This window comes from Narcine bancroftii, chromosome 2, assembly GCF_036971445.1.
Source record: "Narcine bancroftii isolate sNarBan1 chromosome 2, sNarBan1.hap1, whole genome shotgun sequence".
Taxonomy (NCBI): domain Eukaryota; kingdom Metazoa; phylum Chordata; class Chondrichthyes; order Torpediniformes; family Narcinidae; genus Narcine; species Narcine bancroftii.
In genome coordinates, this window is record NC_091470.1 from 340,853,394 (window position 1) to 340,876,844 (window position 23,451).

The 23,451-nt window shown below is 38.9% G+C and overlaps 1 protein-coding gene across 5 annotated transcripts in view; it reads left to right on the forward strand.

Annotated features, from left to right (window-relative positions):
* Positions 1–23,451, forward strand: part of phf20l1 (PHD finger protein 20 like 1) — a 144,346-nt gene that overhangs the window by 117,572 nt on the left and 3,323 nt on the right. For 3 of the 5 annotated variants that reach the window (XM_069922217.1, XM_069922220.1, XM_069922216.1), the window contains 9 exons: positions 852–1,046; positions 4,262–4,549; positions 8,722–8,937; positions 10,332–10,382; positions 16,019–16,108; positions 16,767–16,961; positions 17,869–18,047; positions 19,537–19,636; positions 21,761–21,956. In XM_069922217.1, the coding sequence (XP_069778318.1) occupies positions 852–1,046; positions 4,262–4,549; positions 8,722–8,937; positions 10,332–10,382; positions 16,019–16,108; positions 16,767–16,961; positions 17,869–18,047; positions 19,537–19,636; positions 21,761–21,956 (1,510 nt within the window). The remainder of the gene's footprint in view (positions 1–851; positions 1,047–4,261; positions 4,550–8,721; positions 8,938–10,331; positions 10,383–16,018; positions 16,109–16,766; positions 16,962–17,868; positions 18,048–19,536; positions 19,637–21,760; positions 21,957–23,451) is intronic. The other 2 variants (XM_069922218.1, XM_069922221.1) reach the window with 2 other exon arrangements.

Here is a 23,451-nt window from a genome sequence, read left to right on the forward strand (position 1 = left end):
TTTTGAGGTGTTGGAGAAGTCCATGATGGGTGTAACAAGGGAAATTTCAAGATCCTAATAGCCATTGAAAAGAAACTGTTATGGTAAATATGGAAGTTTGGTTCCTGCAATTAGTGTGATGAATTGGACTCATTTCATTTTTAAGCAGTTCCTGCAATTTTTTTACTCATAGGCCCAAATTCTCAGCTTGATCATTTTGTAATCTCCGTCATCTCAGATTACTTCTGACAATTTCTTTCTGTGATAGTGTTCATTAGATTGAGGCTATTTGCACATTTAACGGCTCCAACTAATCAGCTGGACTGTGGTTGAGAGTTTAACAATGAACGCAGTAAGCATGAATGTTAGAAATCTGGAAAAACAATCTAAAAATGGTAGGGACATAAGAGCTGGATCAGTACACTATATTCATTAACCAATAATTAAAGTGGAGCCTTTTAGTAGAGCTTTTGATTTCAGCTCAGAAAACAATTGGAATAGATGAGCATTTTTCTTCCCCACATGTGAAGTCTCAGGGGTTCCCTTTACACCCTCAGCCGTAAAACAATGATATCTTGAGTTGGTGCTTCCTTGCTCCAACCCCAGGCAATTTTAACGTGTTGGCTGAACATTGTAGGTGATGTATGTTGTTAGTTGGTCCTTTTTACACAATTATTATAATTTATCTTAATATTTTAGTGATATATTACCCCAAAAAGTGCACCTTTTGGAATTCATTGTGTTGTCAGGCAAGCAATAATAGTCCAGTGTAAATTTTACATTTTACCATTCCTGTTTAATTCTGTCATAAATAAAGATGCCACTGGAAAAATAACATATCATTCACTTGTGCTGCTTCTGTTTTGGTTCAGGGTCTGACGTTTGCCAGCTTCCACTCGGAGCGTCCAGTTCCCATGAGTTCAGTGACTTGGTGCCTCTTGACCTCTCCCAGAATTCGAGGCTCAAGATCTCAACATCTGTTTCTTCTCTTCAATTCCCTGAAAACCAACATACATTGAAACCTCTTTCTAAAATCATGACTGATGTGCCCATGGCTTCATCATCAGGTTAGTATTACTTGGAAGTGAGTTGTTGGGGAGAGCACAGGGAAGGTTGTTTGGGTTGGTGGAGTACAATGATCAAGGAAGTTTGAGTTAATTCGTGGATTGCCTTCTATCTTTCTTGCACTGTATAAAAAAAATCCTGTGCACAACGTACACATGTAAACAAATAAAGAACTGTAAACAAATACAAATGTAAACCAACTGCAAATGTAAACTGCAATACAGATAGAATTTTTAAAAATCAATAAAGTTCAAAAGTAAGAATCCTTAAATGAGCCGCTATTGAGTTTGTTGTTGAGGAGTCTGAGGGAGGAAGGGTAGCAGCTGTTCCTGAACCTAGTGGTGCGAGTCTTGTGGCACCTGGACCTCTTTCCTGATGGCAGCAGTGAGAACAGTGTGTGTGCTGAGTGGTGTGGATTCTTGATGTTTGCTGCTGCTCTCTGAAAGCAATGTTCCCTGTAGATGTTCTCGATAGTAGGGGAGCTTTGGCTGTGATGTCCTGGGCTATGTCCACTACCTTTTGGAGGGCTTTACGCTCAGGAGTATTAGTGTCCCCATACCAGACCGCACTTTCAGGGACATTGCTAATTCAGTAAGACAACTTGCATGTGTCCACCTAAGTCTTAGCTCTTCCCTGCAGGATTCATCTGCACAGTCTTATTTATTTGAATTTTAATTATTTATTTCTCAATTTTTTTTGCCATTTGTTTGAATTTCTGATTGATTGAATTCTAGATTATGGGGATTTTTTTGTGCTATTCCTGTTGCTTTATCTTGTGAGGCTGTAGAAAATAAGAATTTCAGTGCTTCTGTACATTGTGACAATCTCTCATACTCACATTAATCCCATTTGCCATCACTTGGTCAGTAGCTTTGTATGACAGTGATTCAAATGCTTGTCCAGATGTTTTTTAAATTGTATGAGAATACTTATCTCCATCTCCATCTAACAGCTCAGGCAATCTAGACCATATTTCAATCACTCTCTGGATAAAAAAATATTTCCTCTAAATTTCATATTCCTCATGTTAAGCTTCTGCCCTTTGATCTTAGACACCTCTGCCATGAGAAAAAGGTTTCTTATAATTAACCCTTCAAACTCACTATATCCAATCTCCTCATAACTGGAAAGCTCCATCCCAGGCAACATCCTGGTGAATATCCTTGCAGTTACAATTTTCCATATGTGGCCCAGGGAGTGTACAGATGAATTTTTCCAAGATCTTCCTGCTATCATATTCTTTGACCTGGTTCATGGAGACAAGCATTCCATCTGTATTTCACCATGCTATTACCTTGTGTTGCCAATATATGGAACAAGCTGCCAGAAGAGGTAGTTGATGCAGGATTTGCAATGTTTAAGAAACAGTTGGATGGATGTATAGATAGAATAAGTTCAGAGGGATATGGGCCAAACACAGGCAGGTGGGACTTGTGATTCTATGTAATGTTCCCTTATTCCACAATACTCTCGAGGGCATTCACAGTGCATTTCTTATATTTATTTGACCCCACAAAATGCATCATCTCATATTTGTCTAAATTAAATTCTCTCTTCCATAGTTGTGCCCAAGTTAACCAGGTGGTTGATATCATTGTGTTGACTAAGAATATCCTCTGCTATCGAGAATATTTCCAACCTGCAAACTTTCAAAACATATCTGCTGTTTTCTCAACAAAGCTGTTAATTCTTTTACAAACAACAAGGTCCCAGCACCACTCCCTGTGGTACACTGATTTTTAAATTTAGATGGTAATAAACCATTTCCGCTCATGAGCCTGTGTCGCCCAATCACATCCAATTAACCAACACCTCTGGTACGTTTCAAACAGTGAGAGGAAACCAGAGCCTCTGGAGAAAACCCACGCAGACACGGAGAGAACCGCCCAACTTCTTTACAGACAGTGCAGTATTCGAACCTCAGTCCTGATTGCTGGCGCTGTAATGGCATTGTGCAAACCGCTACACCAAACATGCCGCCCAATGGTCACAGGCTTCTTAATGTGATAGCCTTCCATCATCAGTCCGTACCCTAACACCAAGAAAATTTTGGATCCAATTTGACAACTTGCCTTGGTTCCCATGGGCTTTAATCTTATAGAGCAGTCTGCTCTGTGAAACCTTGTTAATTGCCTTATTGAATGCTTATAAGCCATATAAACAGCACAGTGTTCATTGACATTTTTAATTGTCACCTCAAAAGCTCAATTAAATTTGTTAGATAGGATTTCCCACCAAGCATTCTAAAATGTCAATTGCTGATCAATTCCTGTCTTTTCAAGTATGCATTAATCCTGTTCTTTAGAATTGTTTCCAATATTTTCCCCACCTCTGTTGTACACTAACTGGTCTGCAGATACCCGACTTATCCCTGCTGGCCTTCTTCAATAAGATCTGTCATTTACTGTCTTCCAGCCATCCATACCTCACCCTTTGGCAAAATATTTGTCTAAAAGGACACCTGGAAACCTCCCTTACCTTCCACAGTAGCCTGACCCTGGGGATCTATCCCCCCTTAAAGAAAAATAAGCACTTAGTTTACAGTTTGTTTGCTGGCAAATTAGATGCTTTAAAAGGTTCACTGAAAGAGGGCAGATACCTCAAAGAGTCAGACAGATTTGACCATGTTTGTTCTTGTTTTGTTCCATGCAGTGAAATTGAAAATGGGGAATTGGTCACCCTTACAGAGTCTGTATAATGTAATTGATAACGTAAAAGGATAGATGTCCATCTGGACTGGCGTCATTGTGCAAAATGCGCTGAGGTGCCAGTTGCATGTTGATTGTATGGTTTCATATAAAGTACAACTTTGTCCGAACAATGAAATACAGTTCAATTAGTCTTTGCGTTTAGGTCAAATTGGTGCTAATGGATGGTCACAAAACCCACCCTTATTGTTGCTCAGAGAATGATCGTAACATTGAGGGCAGGCTAATGAAAATAAACTCAAAAGAAATACTGTAGTTTGATATGATAAGAATAGAGGAGAAATTGTTTAATTTGCATATAGATGATAGGTGACTGTATGAAGTGAAATTGTTTTGGCCAGGATGTACTGACTTCTTGAAGAAAAACAATACTGTAAGAAAAGATGTAGTTTTCTGCATGGGTTGTCAGCAAATGAACTGAGAAGCTTCATTTATTTGTATTTACCTTCATTAAATTTTTTTTTTAACATTTTAATGTGGTGCCTAATTTCTTTCTGCCCTTAACCCAGTAACTTATGCCAAAAAAATGGAGGATCCATTAGCTCCCAAAGAAATGGTCACAGAACCTGAGCATGACAAGTTCAAGTGCACATTTCCAATGTGTTTAAAGACTTTTCGTAAAGCTAAATTGCTAGATTACCACATTAAGAATTACCACAGTTCAGAGAGAGAATTGGACCCCAATACTGGATGCCTGGAGAGTGGGATTCCAACTCGTGTCAATTATGAAGGCACACCAAACTTGACAGAGGCCAGCCCAAGGATGAAAAGGGGAAAACCATTGCCAATCTTAACTTGTAAGTATGGATGATGTGATTAGATCCATGGAGATAATCCTTTGAAAATAGATGCAAATACAAAAAAGAATGCATACAATTTTTTTCAAACAATTTGGGAAATTTTGAAGTGAATTCTTGTTATTGTTGGACAGAATTTAACAGGAAAGTCTGCAAGTGCTGGTGTTGTAGGAAGTAAACGAGAACCAACATTTCGTGCCTGGGCCCTTCGTCAAGATATGAGCAATGAACAGGCAGGCACCTGAATAAGAAGGTGGGGGGTGGAGTGGAAGGAGCAGGGGGAGGAGAACTGGTAAGAGGTCATAGTAGATACATATGGTAAGTTAGAAGAGAAAATTGCTGAGAAGTGATAGGGTGAGAGGATAGCTGACTGAATAGAGAGAGAAGGGAAGGGGATAGGGAGCTGGAGGAAAGGAGACAGCAGAAAAGAGACAGACTTCGGGAAGAGGTTTAATGGAAATTGGAGGTCATTGTTAATATCATCTGGTTGGAAGAGTGCCCAGGAGGAATATAAAGTGCTGTTCCTCCAACTTGCAGGTAGCCTTGGTTTCGCCATACATGAGGTCATTATTGCTGATGTCTTGACAGTGTGGGAATGATGTGTGGAAATAAAATGGATAGCCATCTTGCTATTGCAGTGGACAAAGCAAAGATGCTCAACAACACAATCTCCCAGTCTGTGTCCAGTCTCTCTCATCTAGAAGAAGCTACGTCAGGAGCGCCAAATGCAGCTAGACCCCTACAAAAGGCAGGCATAGCTTGGGACCTCTGTGGGTACCCATGGCTACTCCTTTGACTTAGTGAAAGTGTGATGAACCAAAGGAAAAGCTACTGAGGGTGAGAACAAGTTCTACCAGGCAAAGAAGGGTGGTAGTGGAGGGGGATGGATTGTTTTTTTTTAAATTCCACCACCTATGACAAGACCCCACCACCAGAAACATTTTCCTCTCCTTTCTGCTTTCTGTAAGGACTGCTCCCTCCAAGATTCCTTCATCCATTTATCCCTTCCCACTAATCATCCCTTCAGTGCCTATTTCATTGTGCATCTTCACTTTGCATGCTGTATTAAAATAAGTACCACCCAGTGGCCAACCATTTTAATTCTGCACACCAATCCCAGACTGGTTTGTCTGTCCATGCCTTCATCCACTGCCAAACGTAGGCTACCGCAAATTGGAAGAAAAACACACCTTGTATTCCGACTGGGCATTTTCCAATCAAACAAAATTAACATCAACATCTCCAATTTCCATTGAACCCCTCCCCCCAAGTCTCTCTTTCTCTCTGTCTGTTTCCTTCAGCTCTTCATTCAGAGAACTTCCTGCTCCCCATCACCTCAGCTTTTTTCTCTCATAATCTCCCAACAACAGTATTGTGCATTACAGGTGTAAAAGTTGCTATAAATTACAGTTCTGTAAATACACTATTTGAAAATAAATGTATTAGTGCAAAAGAAGAGGAAAAAAAAAGTGAGGTAGTGTCTGGGGTTCAGAAATCTGATAGCGGAGGTTAAGAAGCTGGTTTTATAACATTGGGCATGCATCTTCAGACTCCTGTACTTCCTTCTTGATGGTAGCGGTGAGAAGAGGGCATGACCTGGGTAGTTAGGGTCCTCGATGATGACGGCTGCTTTTTTCGAGACACCACCTCTTATAGATGTCCTTAATGGAGTGAAAAATAATACCCATGATAGTATGGGCTGAGTTTACACCCTTTGTTGCCCTTTCCTATCCTGTGCATTGATACCTCCATACCAGGCCGTGATGCAACCAGTCAGAATACTCACCTGAAAGTCTTTGGTGATGTACCCAACCTCCTCAACCTCCACATGAAATAGAGCTAGTGGTAAGCCTTCTTCCTGATTCAAGTCGATCTGATTGCATTAAATAAAAAATAGGAAGATGTCTCTGAACCTACCCTTTGTTGTGCCCTCAATGCTGGGATTGTCCTCAGTCACAGTAGTGTTTCTATGATTTCTGGTCCTTAGTGGATTAATTGATAGAAATTGGTTTATAATACAAGTCAATACCTTCATCACTGGAATTAACATCCTCCCTGTCATTCTTTTCTTGCTGAGTTGACCGAAGGTAAACTTGAAGGACCATGACTTGTTTGGATTTAGTAATTCATGCATTCTTAGTCCCATGCTGAAGCTCTGTTAATTTATTTTTGTTTGTCTACACCATTGCAGTGCCATAAATACAGATGAAAATGGCTTGATTTATTTGTTGAACTAGCATCTACAGTGCCCCATTATTGTATTCAACAATTTGTTCACTGGTTCAGGATTCAATTTATTGTCAAGTATCCAAAATACACAAAGAATGTTCCTTTGTCCTGCAAAGATCAAAAGGTCGCACTGGTTATTGTAGTGGATAGGGCAGCTCTGTTATATTGACAGCAGCCCGGGTTTGAATCCAATGATACCTGTCTGGAGTTTGTACATTCTCCCCATGTGAGTTTTGTCTGGGTGCTCTGGTTTCCTCCCACCCTTCAAAACATATGGGAGTTGTAGGACAATTGGGTATGACTGGGGAGCATGGGCTCGTGGACCGGAAGGGTCTGTTACTGTGCTGTGTGTATGTCTAAATTTAAAATAAATTCAGAGACATTGTGAATATGGATCGTTCGCCCTCCCTGTTGCCCTTGCCTCCATGACCCTCTAACCTTGCTAGCTGCTCAGCCTGTTATTCATTGGTGAACCCAAACTGAGGTAGTGAAGTCGCATCTCCTTCCTTCCTGGTTCTGATTCCCCGAAGCTTTAGGAAGCCGTTGCCACCGAAGGCTAGCTCGCCATTTCGCCTTCATGAATCCTGGACCTCATTCCTAGTTCCCAGAAGCCAGTCACCAGCTGCCTGATGTGAGGTCTTCTGATGCTGAGCCCTGGCTTGGAGCCAGCCACAACAGCTGTATTTAGCTGCTTTCACTCCATGCAGCAACCCAGCTGGACCCAGGTTTTTCCAGAAAATAAAATTATGAGTATTTGAATGTTATCATTGTTACAATAATAAAATGATTTTATCCATATGAAAGCCTATTTTGTTGGGTTATGATTGACTTCCATCTTTGCAAATTAAAGGATGTTTTTTATATTCACAAGTAAATGTGGTGGGTTCTCAGAGGTAAGAAGTTCTGTACCTGTACTGAAGCATCTGTTGCAATGCTAAAAAGCACAGATTGAATACTATTATTCTGTCTGATTTAGTTCAGCTTCAAATTGCTGGAAAGTGAAGGGGGGAGAAATGTTTAAGGCTGTTGGTGCCTTGCGTTATTGTCTATATTTTGATTAGTTCATTCTTTCCAGAAAATGTAAAAGCACCCTGAACAGAAACAAGCTCCACTATTTCTACTCTTTATGTTTTCGTGTTACAGGGATGCATAATTAGCTGTAACACTGTGGTGGATCCAACATAAAATTACATTAGAGCAGTTCAATGCTAAATCTTATTGCTTGTCACCAATGCTCACTCTAACCCCCTGAAGTGCTAGCCACTGCAAGCACTATTTTAAATTTGGTTTGAGCACTTTAATTACTGCTACTCGTTTATACTGATGCAATGGCGATGACATTAGAGCAGATTTGTAGTGAATCATTTTACTCCACACACAGTTTTTTTGTGATTATGAGCTTTTTGCACCCTGCTAACAGAGAAATTTCATGTCCCACGTGTATTTAGGTTTTAGTTAAACCAGAATGATATATTTTCCCCCATTACCTTTCCCATTTTCCCGCCTCTCACTAGAAATGGGACTAGTATATTTTCCATTGAATTTTGAAATTTTTTTTTTGCTTGTAATTTTGTTACTGCTTGTTAATTTTCATAGCTAAATTTGATCTGCAGCTAAAAGGATGTGTCCTCAGGGTTGTTAATGCTGATCTGACAAGAGTTATAAGTAAGCAAACATTTCCACAGTGAATTTTCCAAATTCTAGGAAGAATGTAAGTGTAATTTGGCACAAATAAAATTGGAATTCACAAATGTTGCTGTACAAAGTTGCTTATGCACTTGGCCCCAGCATCTCCCCACTTTCTTGTTGAACTGAAATTTTAAATCATTATTTTGCATACTAACAACCCATATTTATGTGAGTGAATTTTTTTCATCTATTGAATGTAACAGTAAAAAAATGGCAATTTAGAATTTACAAGTGTAACTTTTCCAATCCTTTAGCACCAGCATCCAAACTCCCTGCCTTGCAGCCAGAGAAATGTGATGATATAAGCCTGAAACCTTCTCAAGTCTCCAAGAAGATGCGATCATCTGCATCATTAAGTATAGAAGAAACAGACACTCATCCCACTCCCTCTGTGAAGGAGAAGAACACAGAGAGCATGCATGAGAAGATAGTTCGGAAGTGTGTTGACAGAGACAGAAATGCAGAAGTTGGTAAAAACCATTTCTGTTATTCCATAGAAGCAGGAGCAGACATACGGTGATTAACCTTGCTTAAAATTGATGAAATCTCCCTTGCAAATTAATTAGCAACTGGAATTTGCACTTTCCACCGTAAACCTTTAGATATGGAAATCTCTTCTTCATTTGATTTACTTCTGACATTGGAAGTTACGAGTAATACATTATTTAACAGTAAAAGTAAAATCCCAACACTGAAGAAACTCCGCAATGTCCTTTATATAGTAAAGATGAAGATACATAACCGATATTTCGGGCTTGAGCCCTTCGTCAAGGTACTTAAATACATTAGCTTCTGAAATTCAGACGGAATTGTAGTCTAGGTGACAAAGCATAGAGACTTCAGAGTAAGTTCTCAATAGCACTGTGGTCCTAATACTTACTGCAACATCCAGTTCTTGCATTAAGCTGAAATTAAGCAGAGCAATGGTCTGAACAGGAACCTAATATAGTAAAGCAACTGTGAGTTAGCACAGACTAAAGGCAGTCAAGTTTAACAAATATTTACTCCCTCTCAGAAAATTCACGAAAAGGAGAGCTTAATGGCGCTGAGCTGACATTAAATGAGAGCATTTGCATGTTCAAAAAGTTAATTCTGCTATAGTTAACATTTTTATTTTTTTATCTTTTCTTTCTTTGTGGCGCAGTTGGCGTAGCGATTAGACCAACGCCTTTACAGTGGCAACGATCGGGACCAGGGTTTGAATCCCACGCTGTCTGTAAGGAGTCTGTACCTTCTCCTGTGTTTCTTCCCACCACTTGAAATGTTGCGGGGGTATAGGTTAATTGGTTATAAATTAGGCGGCATGGGCTCATGGGCTGAAATGGCCTGTTACTGTGCTGTATATCTAATTTTTTAAAAAATTACAGATAGGTGAAAAAAGCAAATGAAAAACACATGTTTCCTTAACTTTCAATTTAGATAGGCATTCAGAATTTTGAATTTTAAGTTTACTATCATTGTTCTTTTGTTATGCTTTCTTTCTCTAATTTACCCCCTCATCTTCCAAGCATCAGAAATGCCATGGTATTTTACCTCGCAGGAACACACAGAGATTTCCAACAGTTATGCTGAATTACAATCAATAGCGCAGCAATCACAGCTAAAATTCTTCAACTTTTTTCTTCCCTCGTGACTACATTTATAATATCCCTTCTAATACTGCAGAGAACAGAAAATAATTAGGCTTTTAATAATATTAAAATCCTGTGTTAGAATAGACAGTGCAACTTAATATTAAAATGTGTGGTCTAAAGAAATATTTCAGAATGCAATCACATTGGATTTTGCTCAAATAGTAATTTTTTGAAAACTTTTTTTGGTAATGTCTGGAAGCAGAACATTAAACTATCAGTGCTTCCAACAGGAGTGAAAAGTGAAAGGAAGATGAAGTATGAAGAGAAGAGTATATTGCCTGGTATGAAAATATGTTGCAATCTAAAGTATTTTCAAGGGTGTATTGACATTGTTTCTCTATTTCCCCATCAACAGGAGATGAGACATGGACAAGTTCTGCAAGGTTCACAGATTATTACTAGCCAGTTTGAATTGTAAAAAAGAACCACAAAAGAGTTCTGATCAGCTATAATAACATTGAATGGTGGAGCAGACTCGACAGGCCGGATAGCATATTCCTGCCCCTATTACTTGTATTCTAAGAGAATTTTGATCCACTAGTTCTCTGATCTGTCTTCTTATTAAGGCAAGCTTAATTTGCCTTAGGAATGTGTTTTCATTCATAGAATAATGCTTGAAATCTGAGATTTCTACACTTGTCTCCCTCAAGGTCCGAGGGAATATCATGTCAGGCCTAGGGGTATTTATCTACTTTTTTTCACAGTAAGACAGCCTCCTCTTCAATCTCTGTATGTTCCACACCACTGCTGCTTGTTTCCCTTCCTTATGCCACTTGTCTCAGTAAATACTGATTTTTAAAAAAAAACTGTTTCAGATCTCCCCCATCTCATGAGGCTCCACACATAGATGACCACTCTTATCTTTTAAGTGACCAATTTTGTCCCTTACTATCCTTTTACTCATGAAAAAGCCTTTCAATTTACCTTCACATTATCTGCCAAAGCAACCTCATGTCTTCTCATGTCCATCTTGAGTATTTTCTTACATTTTCTATACTCTTCTAGTACCTCATTGCTTCTTGTTGCCTATACCTGCTATACACTTCTCTTTTCTTCTTAACCAGATTGCCAGTGTCCCTTCAAAACCAAGGTTCCCTATGCCTGTTAACTTTGCCTTTAATCCTGACTGGAACATGCATACTCTGCACTTTTAAAATTTCACCTTTGAAGGTCTTTCACTTACTGAACACATCCTCGCCTGAAAACAACTTATCCCACTCAACTCTTCCTAGATCCTTTCTCATTTGCACAAAATTTCCCTTCTCCAATTTAGAATCTCAACTTGAGGACCCGACCTATCCTTATCCATAATTCTCTTGAAATTAATGACATTATGGTCTCTGGACCCAAAATGTTTGCCTACACATACTTCTGTCACCTGACCAGTCGGGTTCCTTAATAGGAGATAAAGTATTGCATCCTCCCTTGTTAGTACCTCTATATATTGATTTAGAAAACTTTCCTGAACACATTCGACACACTCTAAGCCATCCAGCCCTTTACAATACATTAGTCCCAGTCAATATGTGGAAAGTTAAAATCTCCTACTATCACAACTTACTGTTTCGTACAATGATCTGCTATCTCTCTACAGATTTTCTTCTCCAATTCTCTCTGACTATTGGGTTGTTTATAATACAACCCTATCAGGGTGATCACTCTTTTCCCATTTCTCAACTCCATCCATACGGCCTCTGTAAATGAGCCTTCTGGGCTGTCCTGTCTAAGCACAGCTGTGATATTTTCCCTAACTAACAATGCCAATCCTCCCCCTTTCATTCTTCCCCTTGTATCACGCCTTAAACAATGGAACCCCAGAACATTGAGCTGACAGTCCTGCCCCTCCTGCAACCAAGTCTCACTAATAGCAGTCATAAACCCATGTGCCAATCCACACACTAAAATTGCCTGCCTTTCCTACAATACTCCTTGCATTGAAATAAATACACCTGAGAACATTTCTATCACTTGCAAACCTTTGATTTCTACATATGTAGTCATCACATGACCTTTATCATTCTCCATTTCACTCTCCACTCTAATACTCTCCTTACAAACCAAATTTAAACCCACCGTAGTAAACCTGCCTGCAAGGATATTTGTTCCCCTCCAGTTCAGATGCAAACCATCCCATCAGAACAGGTCCCACCTTCCCTGGACGAGAGCCCGATGATCTAGGAACTTGAAGCTCTCCCACCTACACCATGTTTCTAGCCACGTGTTGAGCTGCATTATCCTCCTATTTCTAAACCCTCTAGCATATGACATGCATAGCAATCCTGAGATCACTATTCTGGATGTCCTCCTCTTCAATCTTTCCCCTAATTCCCTGAACTCTCCTTTCAGGACCACCTCTCCCTTCCTACCCACATTGTTGGTCCCTAAAGCGACCACGATATCTGGCTGTTCACCCTCCCTCCTGAGAATGCTGTGAACTCGATCTGGGATATCTCTTTTTTTTCTTTTCTTGATCTGAGATATCTCAAACCCTAACACCAGGGAGGCAACATGCTATTTTGGATACTCAATCTCCTCCACAGAACCTCTTATTTGTCCCCTAACTATGGAATACCCTATCACTAAAACTCACCTCTTCTCATCCCTTCCTTTCTTAGCTACAGAACCAGACTGTGTGCCAGAGATATGGCTTGATCCTGGTATTCAGGGGAATGCCCACAGGGATGCCTTGCACTTCCTGCCTGTTCCCTTTCCCTCTCATGACTGTTACCCATCTACCCTCCTCCTGCCTCCTAGGTGTAATAATATCCCTATAACACCTATAAATCCAGCCCCTCTGTCTCCCAAATCTTCTGGAGTTTATCCAACGCCAGCTCCAATTCCTTAACTTGGCTTGTCAGGAGCTGCAGCTGGATGCACTTCTCGCAGATGAAGTCATCAGTGATACAGCTGGCTCTCCTAACAACCCAGATCCTGCAAGAGGAGTATTCCTCAGCCTTGGCTGCCATGCCCAACTCTCTAACTCACTCTCTCTAACTATCTCTTACAAGCTCTATTTCTCTCTTTCTGACACTACTGTTACTTTTAAATTTATTACGACTCTCTGCCCTAATATACTGGTAATATAGCTGATGGCGGGTGCAATAAACCAAAGGAAAGCATCTGTTTTAGTTATTTGCGGGAAAAACTTTGGAAAATTCCTCCCTAACTCCTTAATGGCTGTCAAGCAAAGCTCCAGGAGATGACTGAAATTTGTAATACACTTCACTGCCAGCAAGCCTTATTCTAATTTTATTTCTTATTCTAAAACTTAATCTCCTCTCGGATGAACTCCTACCTCTCGATTGAGCTCTTGCCTGCTTCTTCCTCAAGTGATCTCCATCTTCTGTCTAATCCTCTCATAATTTTGTAAACCTCTATCAAATCTCCCCTCATTTTTCTATGGTCCAAGGAACGCTGAATCTGGTGCTGCCTGTACAGAGTTTGTATGTTCTCCCTGTGTCTGCATGGGTTTCCTATGGATGTTCCAGTTTCCTCCCACCCTTCAAAACATTGGATTTGAGGTCAGTTGGGGTAATTGGGAGCTCGTGGGCAGAAAGGACCTGTTTTAAAATTTTAAAACCAGAAGCTGAAAAGAAAAGAACAGATAATATTTCATACTTCATAAAGGATTGCTAATTGGGTTAGGTGAAGGTCCATTAATACTTGGTGCAGCCTCCTGGACCTTCATATTCTTCTTTCCACTTGCATGGCCACAAAATCCTGATCCTTTTGCATGCTGAATGGAAATTTGTTAACATCCAGAAATATTTTACTTAAAGAGGGCTTTGTATTTGACTTCTTGCATATCTGAGGATCTATTAAGATATTGATATGGTTGGAAATACTTACACATAAGCTAAATGCCACTTCCATACTGTAGAGTTCTTCAATGGAGCAAACGAGAGGATGAATCTGATGTTAAACAAGACAAAAGGTCCTTCACCAACCTCCCCCAGCTGCATCACCTTGCTGTCCAACAATAAAGGTTCCTGGTGAGATGATAGAAAACATAATTCACTTCACATAGCTCAGGAGCCAGCTCCTGGCAAAGGTGATGAAGAAGATGATGAAATCAACTTTCAGTGCATTGAGGAAAAAAACATGTTAATTGAAAATCAAGGCATTTGATCTTGTGCAAAACAGATAGATTATTGGACAACGATACCTGGTTTTCTACATGAGGACCGGCCTACCTACTGCATGAAGCAGTGAAAAAATTACCATCAACCTTTTCTATGTAAAATTCTCCAAATTCGCAATAAGGATAAGCAACCAACTTTAGTGTCCTCTCTCAGGCAGTCAGTAGTTATAAATAGTCAGCTAAGTTTTGCAGACCAAATCATTTGTGAGTCCAACACTATACTCTTGAAAATGACGTCTGTTCTGAGCGCTATCATAGGAAGACATTACTTAGCAACAAGCTAAAAGATTCAAGTATGTTCTTCAAGCCTCCTTGTGAAAATGCAACAACCCCTTGACTCAAGAAATCTCTACTTGTGACTATGTGAAATGAAGAATAAGTAACTTGGCAGGTATTAAGAACTTAAGAGTGGGAGTACAAAAGGGCCCTTGTAAATGGCAGAAGGAAGCATACCATTTCACAAACTACCCACCTACCAATCCCATCAGCAAGTTGTTACTGTATTGGTGAAAGAGTCCACAATCCTACATTGGTCTCAGCAATCACCTCAGAACCAATGGACACTGAGTAAAAGCAAGTCACCCTTTACCCGAAGGGACTCTGCTTAAGAAAAAGGTTGAAGAGTTAAGGTTAAAAAGGTTTAGGCCTCTCATTTCTGACTGACTTGGTGCCTCCAATAAAGAATATCAAAAGAAAATCTCATCAAAGTGTAAAAACCTGGGGTAGATGGAGTGCAACATCAGTAAGTGTGAGATCATCCATCTGAGAAAGAAATTATTTGAATGGAGGAAGATTGTAGCTTTCTGTTATGCAGAGACCTAAGAATGGTTGTGCTTCAATTGCAAAAGGTTGGTTTGCAGTTGCAGCAAATGGGATGTTGTTCTTCATTGCTGGGAGGATTGAGTTTAAGAATGGAGATTCTGCTGCATCTGTATAGACTACTGCTGAGGCCACACTTTATGTGTGGAATTTTGGTCTCATTACTTGAGACAGTATATACTGGCTTTGGAGGTGGTGCAGGAGGTTCACTAAGTTGATCATGGAAATGAATGATTTATTGTATGAGGAAATATTGAGTACCCTGGAACTATACTCATTGGAATCTAAAAGGAAGAGGAGGGACCTTACAGAAATACTTAAAATTATTTAAGGAATAGATAATATTGAAGAAGGGAGGTTGTTTCCACTAGAAGGTGAGAATAGAACTAAGGGACATAAACTCAAGTTTCAGGGAGTAGATTCAAGACAGAGATGGAAGGAAGTGCTTCTTCCAGAGAGTAGTGAATCTCTGGAATTCATTTCCCAAGGAAGGAGTAGAGGCAGCCTCGCTGACTGTTTTTTAAGACACAGATAGACTTCTGAAGAATTGGGAATTGAAGATTTTGGAGAACAGGTGAATATGTGGAGCAGAATCCATAGCCAGATGCTACCTTCTTATTGAATGGCAAAGCAGGCTCTCCGGGCCAGATGGTCTACTCCTGGTCCTATTTTTAAGCTCTTAATAATATTGAAATATAGTCCAGCTATTGATCTTGATCCTGAACTTTACAAGGTGTTCCAGTTCTTTACTCACTTTGAAATGGGCAACTGGACTTAAAGAAGAGCTGCAAGAAGACACCAAACTACCTATGAGTACTGTGCATGTAAATTTTGGTGTATGAACAATTCTTGTGTGCTCAGGTGAGAAGAGAAGAGAGGTAGATGTAGCAGAGAATACCTCTTTATTAAAAAGTACAGGAAAGCAAGAGAGAAAAATATATTTTCATGTTCCAAAAGGTACAAAGGAGAGTAAAGAAAAAAAAGACAAGGAGCACATTGAACTAAAACAGAAGAACAAGAAAAAGAAGAAAAAGAAATCCAAGTATGGTAAGTAGAACTGGGCAGATGCCAAGACTTGAAGAACGAAGTTACAGGGAAAGGTTAAGCAGGTTATGACTTTACTTCCAGCAGTGCAGACATTGAGAAAAGATTTGATAGAAATGTACAAAATCATGATTGATATAGATAGAGCAAATTCAACCAGACTTTTTCCACTGAGGATAGTCAAGAAAAAATTATAGGACATGAGTTCAGGGTGAAAGGGGAACTTCTTCATGCAGGGAGTGGGGTACGTGCTGCCAGCTGAATTGGTGAATCCAGGCTCAATTTTGACATTTAAGAAAAATTTGGACAGGATGGGAGAGTTATGGAGGAATATGGACGAGGTGCAGGTCAGAGGGACTTGACAGAAAAATAGTCAGGATAGACTAATAGGGCCAAAATGCCTTGTTTCTGCACTGTGGTCTATATTTCAAACAAGTGTTGTTTAAACATCAACGTGGTTATTTAGGTATCTTGGTTCTCTAGCCTGTTTCATTCTGGATGACTGATATTTAAGTGACATAATCCTGACAAATTTCATATTTTGATCATGAGCACCAAAGGGTTCTACTCTCCTTTGCTGACAAGTTTTCATGACTGAATATTTTTGATACAGGTTGTAATTTGCATTCTTTTTGACTTGCTGCTATTGGTTTCTGCTTAGAGTTGACAGACTGTGAAGGATTCAAAGATATTTCTATGGAATCTTTAGAAAGATGTTCTTCTCTAATAACAAAACAAGGAAGTTCCTTCACCTTGCGCTGTGGATCAGTGGTGAAACCAGCATATGTATCAAAATCTCACCTGTCCTCTGGATCATTGCTGGAGCTAAGCACAGATCACGCATCTCGATGTGGATGTAAGTATTGAAAGATACGTCGGATAAGCAGATTTTTTTGTGGAGGAAGAGCATTCATCAATAATTAATAATAATTCAATTTTCTTTTGTGATCTAACAGTGGCATATGTTTGAGGTACTAGTACATTTTTAGATATTACTCTTTTTGGAAGATGGGAACAGATGTAGATTGTTTTGTCTTGTGTCATGCCAGATCTGTGGCCGTTCTCTACCTTGAATACAAAAAATCCGTCGGGCATAATTTTAAAACAAGCAATTGACGCAATATCAGTTACTGTCTATGAAAGAATTCAAATTTCCTACCATCATCTGCATGAAGTCATTGTATCCCACACTATTTCTGAAATACCTTGTTGCTGTTGCTCTTGGACTCAATCCCTTAATCCTCAAACAGTGGAAGTAATTTTCTTGTCATGATTACTGCACTTTAGAGAGGTGATCTAACCACCAAATTTCTCAATGGAAACTGTATAAAAAGGTTAAAAAAAATGCGGACCTTCTAGCAATGGTCATGTACCAGAATGAGCAGTTCATGATGGAAAAAATGGAAGCCAGGAAGAATTTTGATGCAAAAGGCAATATTGGAATAAGTTACTAGATGACCATTAGGAACTGTCTTACCAACATGTGACCTATGCTTCCAAACTACAATTTTAGTTATTAGGAGGACATTTAGAAATCAATGTTGAAAGCTAAATGATTTTGATGAAAGATGTAATGATGGATTACAAGGGAATGATTGCAAAGAGGAAATAACCTCATTCAGTCAAGACTTTTTATGGTGGTAAATAAATTCTGTTGTTACACCATTGGCGTTAATGAATTAAGGCAATATATGTAACAATTTGTGAGCAGTAAAGATGGGCAATATCTCAGTATTATGACAAGATTTCTATTTTCCTTGCAGCTCTTTCTGATGATGAGGTATTTGATGGTTCCTCAACGGAAAGTGCTCTAATGAGTGAAGATTATGGCCAAGATCTTGACAATTCGTCGAATCAGGAGGAATCTCAAGAGGAGGATAATAGCAATGCAATAGTCCGTTGTGTTTGTGAAATGGATGAAGAAAATGGGTTTATGATTCAGGTTGTCTAAACAATTTAAAACTTAAAATCTGTTTTAATTTTCTTTTGGTTTTTGCAAGTTATGCCTGTTGAATATGTGGAGAGGAAACTATCAATGGCCTTTGGTTTCCCTTCATTTCTTTAAAACAAGAATAGTATTTGGAGATTTTACATGGAACATAAAGAAAATAGTTTTGGTGCAGATTCTGGACATTGCAGAGCCATTTGAGAATTAAACAAATTCCTTCCATCTACCAAAGTATGTCACAGCTGGTGAGGACTGAGAAGGTTGACATTGGCTTCTGAAAGGTTCCACAAGCAGCCAATGCAATGAGTAATCATTTTATCTGTTTTTGTGGTATTAGTTGGAATAGCAAGCCATCTCTTCCTCAGCATCTTTGCTTACTTTAGCTTCATCTGAACAAGTTGGCCAGATCCCCACTTCATTATCTCGCACAGAGCACAAGACTTTTAAAATTGTAACACTCCATCAAGTAATCACTGAGGTGTCGACATAACGTATGTGTTTGTGATTGTGGAGTGAAGCTTGAACACATGGCCTTTTCTTAGAGCCAAAGGTGCTTGGCTGACCTTCAGAGTAAAGAAATCCAGGGGAAAAATGAAGGTCTATCGAACAGAACAATGTTAGAACTAATTTCAGGAGAAAGTTGACAACTTAAATACTCAAGGGTGACATGGAATTACACGATTTTGTTCATTGAAATAATTATTACTGCATAGGTTGTAAACTAAAATTGAAGAGACATGCTCTCAGGTCTTTGATCTGTTTGGGTATGAGATGAACTGCAAGCGCCCTTCCATAAAATTCACAATCCATACATTAAAGATTTTGCAAAACAGGATGAAGGGATTGTCTAACAATCTTGAGCCCGAGGAAGGTCGGCCAATACACATTGAAGATCAGATGAATGAAAGGGGTCATACTGAAACATGCAAGGTTCTAAAAGGTTTTCTGGAATTGGATTGCTTTATACAAATGATTGTAAATCTCTATAATTTTCTACCTCAGATGGAAATAGATGATCTGTCATTGCATATATTCGAGAGTGAGTTCAGTCCATTTTTGGACAAGAAAATCAGAGGCAATGGGAAACAAGCAAAAAGATTCAGTCATGCTCCTGCCTCTATTTCTGGTGCTTCCAGAACCCTGAAAGATAGAATGGTGCAATTCAGTCCATCATGGTTGTCATGCTTTTTTGTAAGAACTATTAAATTTGTTTCAGTCTCCTGATTTTTGCCCATAGCTGTCGAAATTTTATTTATTCTCTGTATTTCTTTTAGGTAAATAAAATTATCTTTTAAACTCTAGCTAATGGTAAGCAGAAGTATGAGCAATATCGAAAGGTTATAAGATAGCACTAGAAAAGCAATCATTTATTGGAACAGAACACGTTTATATCATGAAGTAGTTATTGTGAAATAATTACTTTTCTTTTCTTTTTAATCTTTCTTTCTATTTGATCTCTTCTGCTGCCTCCTTTCGACTGAAGTGTGAAAAGTGCCTTTGTTGGCAGCACAGCATCTGTGTAGGATTATTGGAAGACAATATTCCAGACCAATATATTTGTTACATCTGCCAGAATCCTCCAGGTATTTGCCGCCTTTTGGTCATCTACTGCATAATTTAAACTATTAGTACAGCTTAAATAAAATAGGTGAACATAAAAAAAAATTGCAGATGCTGGAACTCCGAAATAAAAACAGAAAATGGAAATACACAACATTTCAGGAGCAGGGTATGGAAGGAGAAACAGAGTTAAATGTTCAATTAGAATCTCTTCACAGATGCTGCCTGACCTGCTGAGTCTTTCCAACATTTTCTGTTTTCATTTTATATTAAATAACATTATCTAATTTTACATCAAGATCAAGTTTAAAATCTATTTTAATATTTGGCTGTTATGTTCTATCACCATTTTCTAGCTCAGAAAATGGTAATTAAAATATTTTAATGTGAATGCATCAAAATTTAATAGTTAAAATAACTTGGTTTATCAGCGAGAGAATTTTTTTTAGTTGTGTGATTTTTGTTTCTGAAAGACAAAATCTTGCAATGCTTTTCTGTCTGAAATCAAAATGAAGAAATGGTTTTAAAAAGAACCAATGCTATTTTTGTGACTGACAAATGGTTATATTTTCACATTTTATTATTCAATATTTTAGGCTTTTTTTGGATGCTACATCTGGATAACACTTTCTCAAGGCATGTGCAAATAAGTTTTGAATGCGATGTGACTACTGGATACCCTCTCCTGTTGTCATTTGTTGTCAGGATAAATACATTTATTTAATTTGTTGCTTTGCATTTAAGAACATAGCACCAGAACAGGGCCTTCACCCTACATATCTGAACTGAAAATGATGCCCAATTTAAATGAAAACTTTGCTGTTTGCACCTGATGTGTATCCTTACACCTCTTCATTTTCACGTATTCATCGAGATGCCTCTTAATATGCTATCAATGATTGTATCTGCTTCCATCACTACTCCTGGCAGCTAATTCCAGGCACATACCATTCCCTGCTGAAAAAAAACCACCCCATGCACCTCCTTTAAGCTTGCCCTTTCTACCTTAAGTGTTTGTCCTTTCGAATGTGACATTTTTACCCTGGGAAAATATTCTGATTGTGTACTCAGTCAATGACTCTCACGATCAGGTAAAGATCTATCAGGATGTGCCTCAGCTTCCAACAGCCCAGAGAAAAGAATCCAAATTTGTCCAACCTCTCTGTAGAGCTCATCCCCTGTATACCAGGCAACCAAACTTACATTTACATGGTGGGTGAGGCAATTAGTGCAACACCCTTTGAGCACCAGTGATCCTAGTTGATCTCTATCCTGTGGTAAAATTTGACAGTCTTCTCTGAAAACATTATACCATCAATTTTGGTGTCATCTGCAAACCAACTATTCAAGCCACCTGGCCTGGATAGAGTAGATATGGAGAGGATGTTTCTTATGGTGGAGGGGTCTGGAACCAGAGGGCACAGCCTCAGAATGCAAAAACGTTCCTTTGGAACAAAGATGAGGAATTTAGTTCCTCAGAGGATAGTGAATCTGTACATTAAGTCACATCGGATGCCTGCGGAGGCCAAGTCGTTGGGTATATTTAAGATGGAGATAAATAAGTTCTTGATTAGGAATCAAGGGTTACAGGAGAAGGCAAGAGAATGGGGTTTTAAAGGATAGTAAATGACAATCTAGCTTCCTCTATTTTGGATTTAAAGTTCACAGAAAATATGGTAATAATAAAGAAACAAGTATAATGGTCAAACTCAATATGTAGCATTTTAACATAATGGGCAAATTGGACTAATTCACTGGCAAGTTGGCCTCCTGGCATTGCAGGAATCATGAGTACACCAGGGAGTCACAGACAGAGTGGTAGATGAGATTCTTCAGACCACAGAGTTGAAATTTGTCCAAATGATGAAGGAGGGCATAAGAAATGGGAAGGAGCTGGATAAGGGGAGATGGTCCTCTCCGCTACAGAAATTACTCAAATGCCCTGACAGAACAGCATATCCCTCAATTCACAATGTTAATATAACGGAGTGCACATTAAATGCTACATTTCTAACATGACACTTCTGACTTTTTTAATAAGTAACTTTTTGACAGCTGTAACCAAGGAATGGTATTAATCCTGTAAATAGTTCATTAGATGTGGAGGATCTTGTGGTGTGTGCATGCCCTCTTTTTGATTCCAATAGGTCGGAGATGGAGTGCCAAATATTGTTATGACAAAGAATGGCTAAAGAATGGACATATGTATGGTCTGTCCTTCTTAAATGAGAATTATTCCAAGCAAAATGCTAAGAAAATAGTATCAACGCACCAGCTCTTGGCTGATGTTTACAGTGTGACTGAAGTGCTCCATGGGCTTCAACTGAAGATCAATATCCTCCAGTAGGTATATGTAATCTCTTGCAAAAATATCTTGTTATCTTACTATAGTATAAAGTGGTTTTCTTTGGAAAAACAAATTAAAGATTTAGCTTTAATTCATTTGGACTTCCAATCCAGTGCCTTTCACTCTGCGCCTAGAATGAACCTGAGCATTCACTCTCCTGTCACTTTGAAATTCTACCCTTTCTAACCTGTCTGTCTTCAGATTCCCATTGTGTTTCAGTGATCCCAAGATAAACTCAAAGAACAGCACCTCATATTCTGTCTGGACACATTGCAGCACTTGGAACTCAATATTGAATGTAACAATTTCAAATAACTAACCATATTTTGTTGCATATGTATTACTTATCTGTATGTGTGTTGTGTCTGATTGTGTGTCTGCATGCTTTGCACCGAGAACCAGAGAATGCTGTTTCATCAGGTTGTACTTGTACAATCAGATGACAACAAATTTGACTTTGTATTTGCTAGATAATTCAATGTCACTTTTCCTTTTGTTTCTTATTCTGTTTCTGTCAGTATTTAAGAAAATTATTACTTTGCACATGTAATGTCAACATCCCCTCTTTTCTCTTTGCCTTCCTCCTTAGCATATTTGTTTTCTCACTTTCTCAGTTGTGTCTCTTCATGAAATTAAAGCATTGACTGTTTTCCCCTCTGTATTCAAACTGTGTTGAATCAATGTTAAACCAGTAGAATGAATACAGAATATTGCAGAACTTGCATAGATACTGAATGGAGGGGAAGTTTCCCCACCAGTGGTTCCCAACCTTTTCTTTCCACTCACATACCACCTTAAGTATTCCCTATGCCATTGGTACTCTGTGATTAGTAAGGGATTGCTTAAGGTGGTATGTGGGTGGAAAGTAAAAGTTTGAAAACCACTGTTTTAATTGCACCTATAATAGAGTCTCTATCTGCACGGTTTCATAACTTCAAAGGAAATGGGCCAATTTTTATCAAGCAAAATATTTCAGAAACAATTGTGTCGAGAGAAGTGATTCTCATCCTTCCCTTCCCACTCATATACCACGTTAAGCAATCCCTTTCTAATCACAGAGCAGCGATGGCATAGGGAATACTTAAGGTGGTATGTGTGTGGGAAGAAGAAGGTTGAGAACCACTCTCATAGAACATTAAAGCACAGAAACAGGCCCTCTGGCCCTTCTAGTCTGTGCCAAACTATTATTCTTCCTAGTCACACTGATCTGCACCCAGTCCATAGCCCTCCTATTCATATGCCTGTCCAAATTCTTCTTAAATTTTAAAATTAAGTCCACACACTTACCACTTCAGCTATCAGGATGATACACACTTCCACCACTCTCTACGTGAAGAAGTGCCCACTTATGTTTCCCCTAAACGTTTCCCTTTCACCCTTAACGCATATACTCTTGTTTGTATCTCATCTACCCTTAGTGGAACAGGACCTACCAACATTTACTGCGTCTAAACCCCTCATAATTTTAAATACCCCTAACAAATCTCCCCT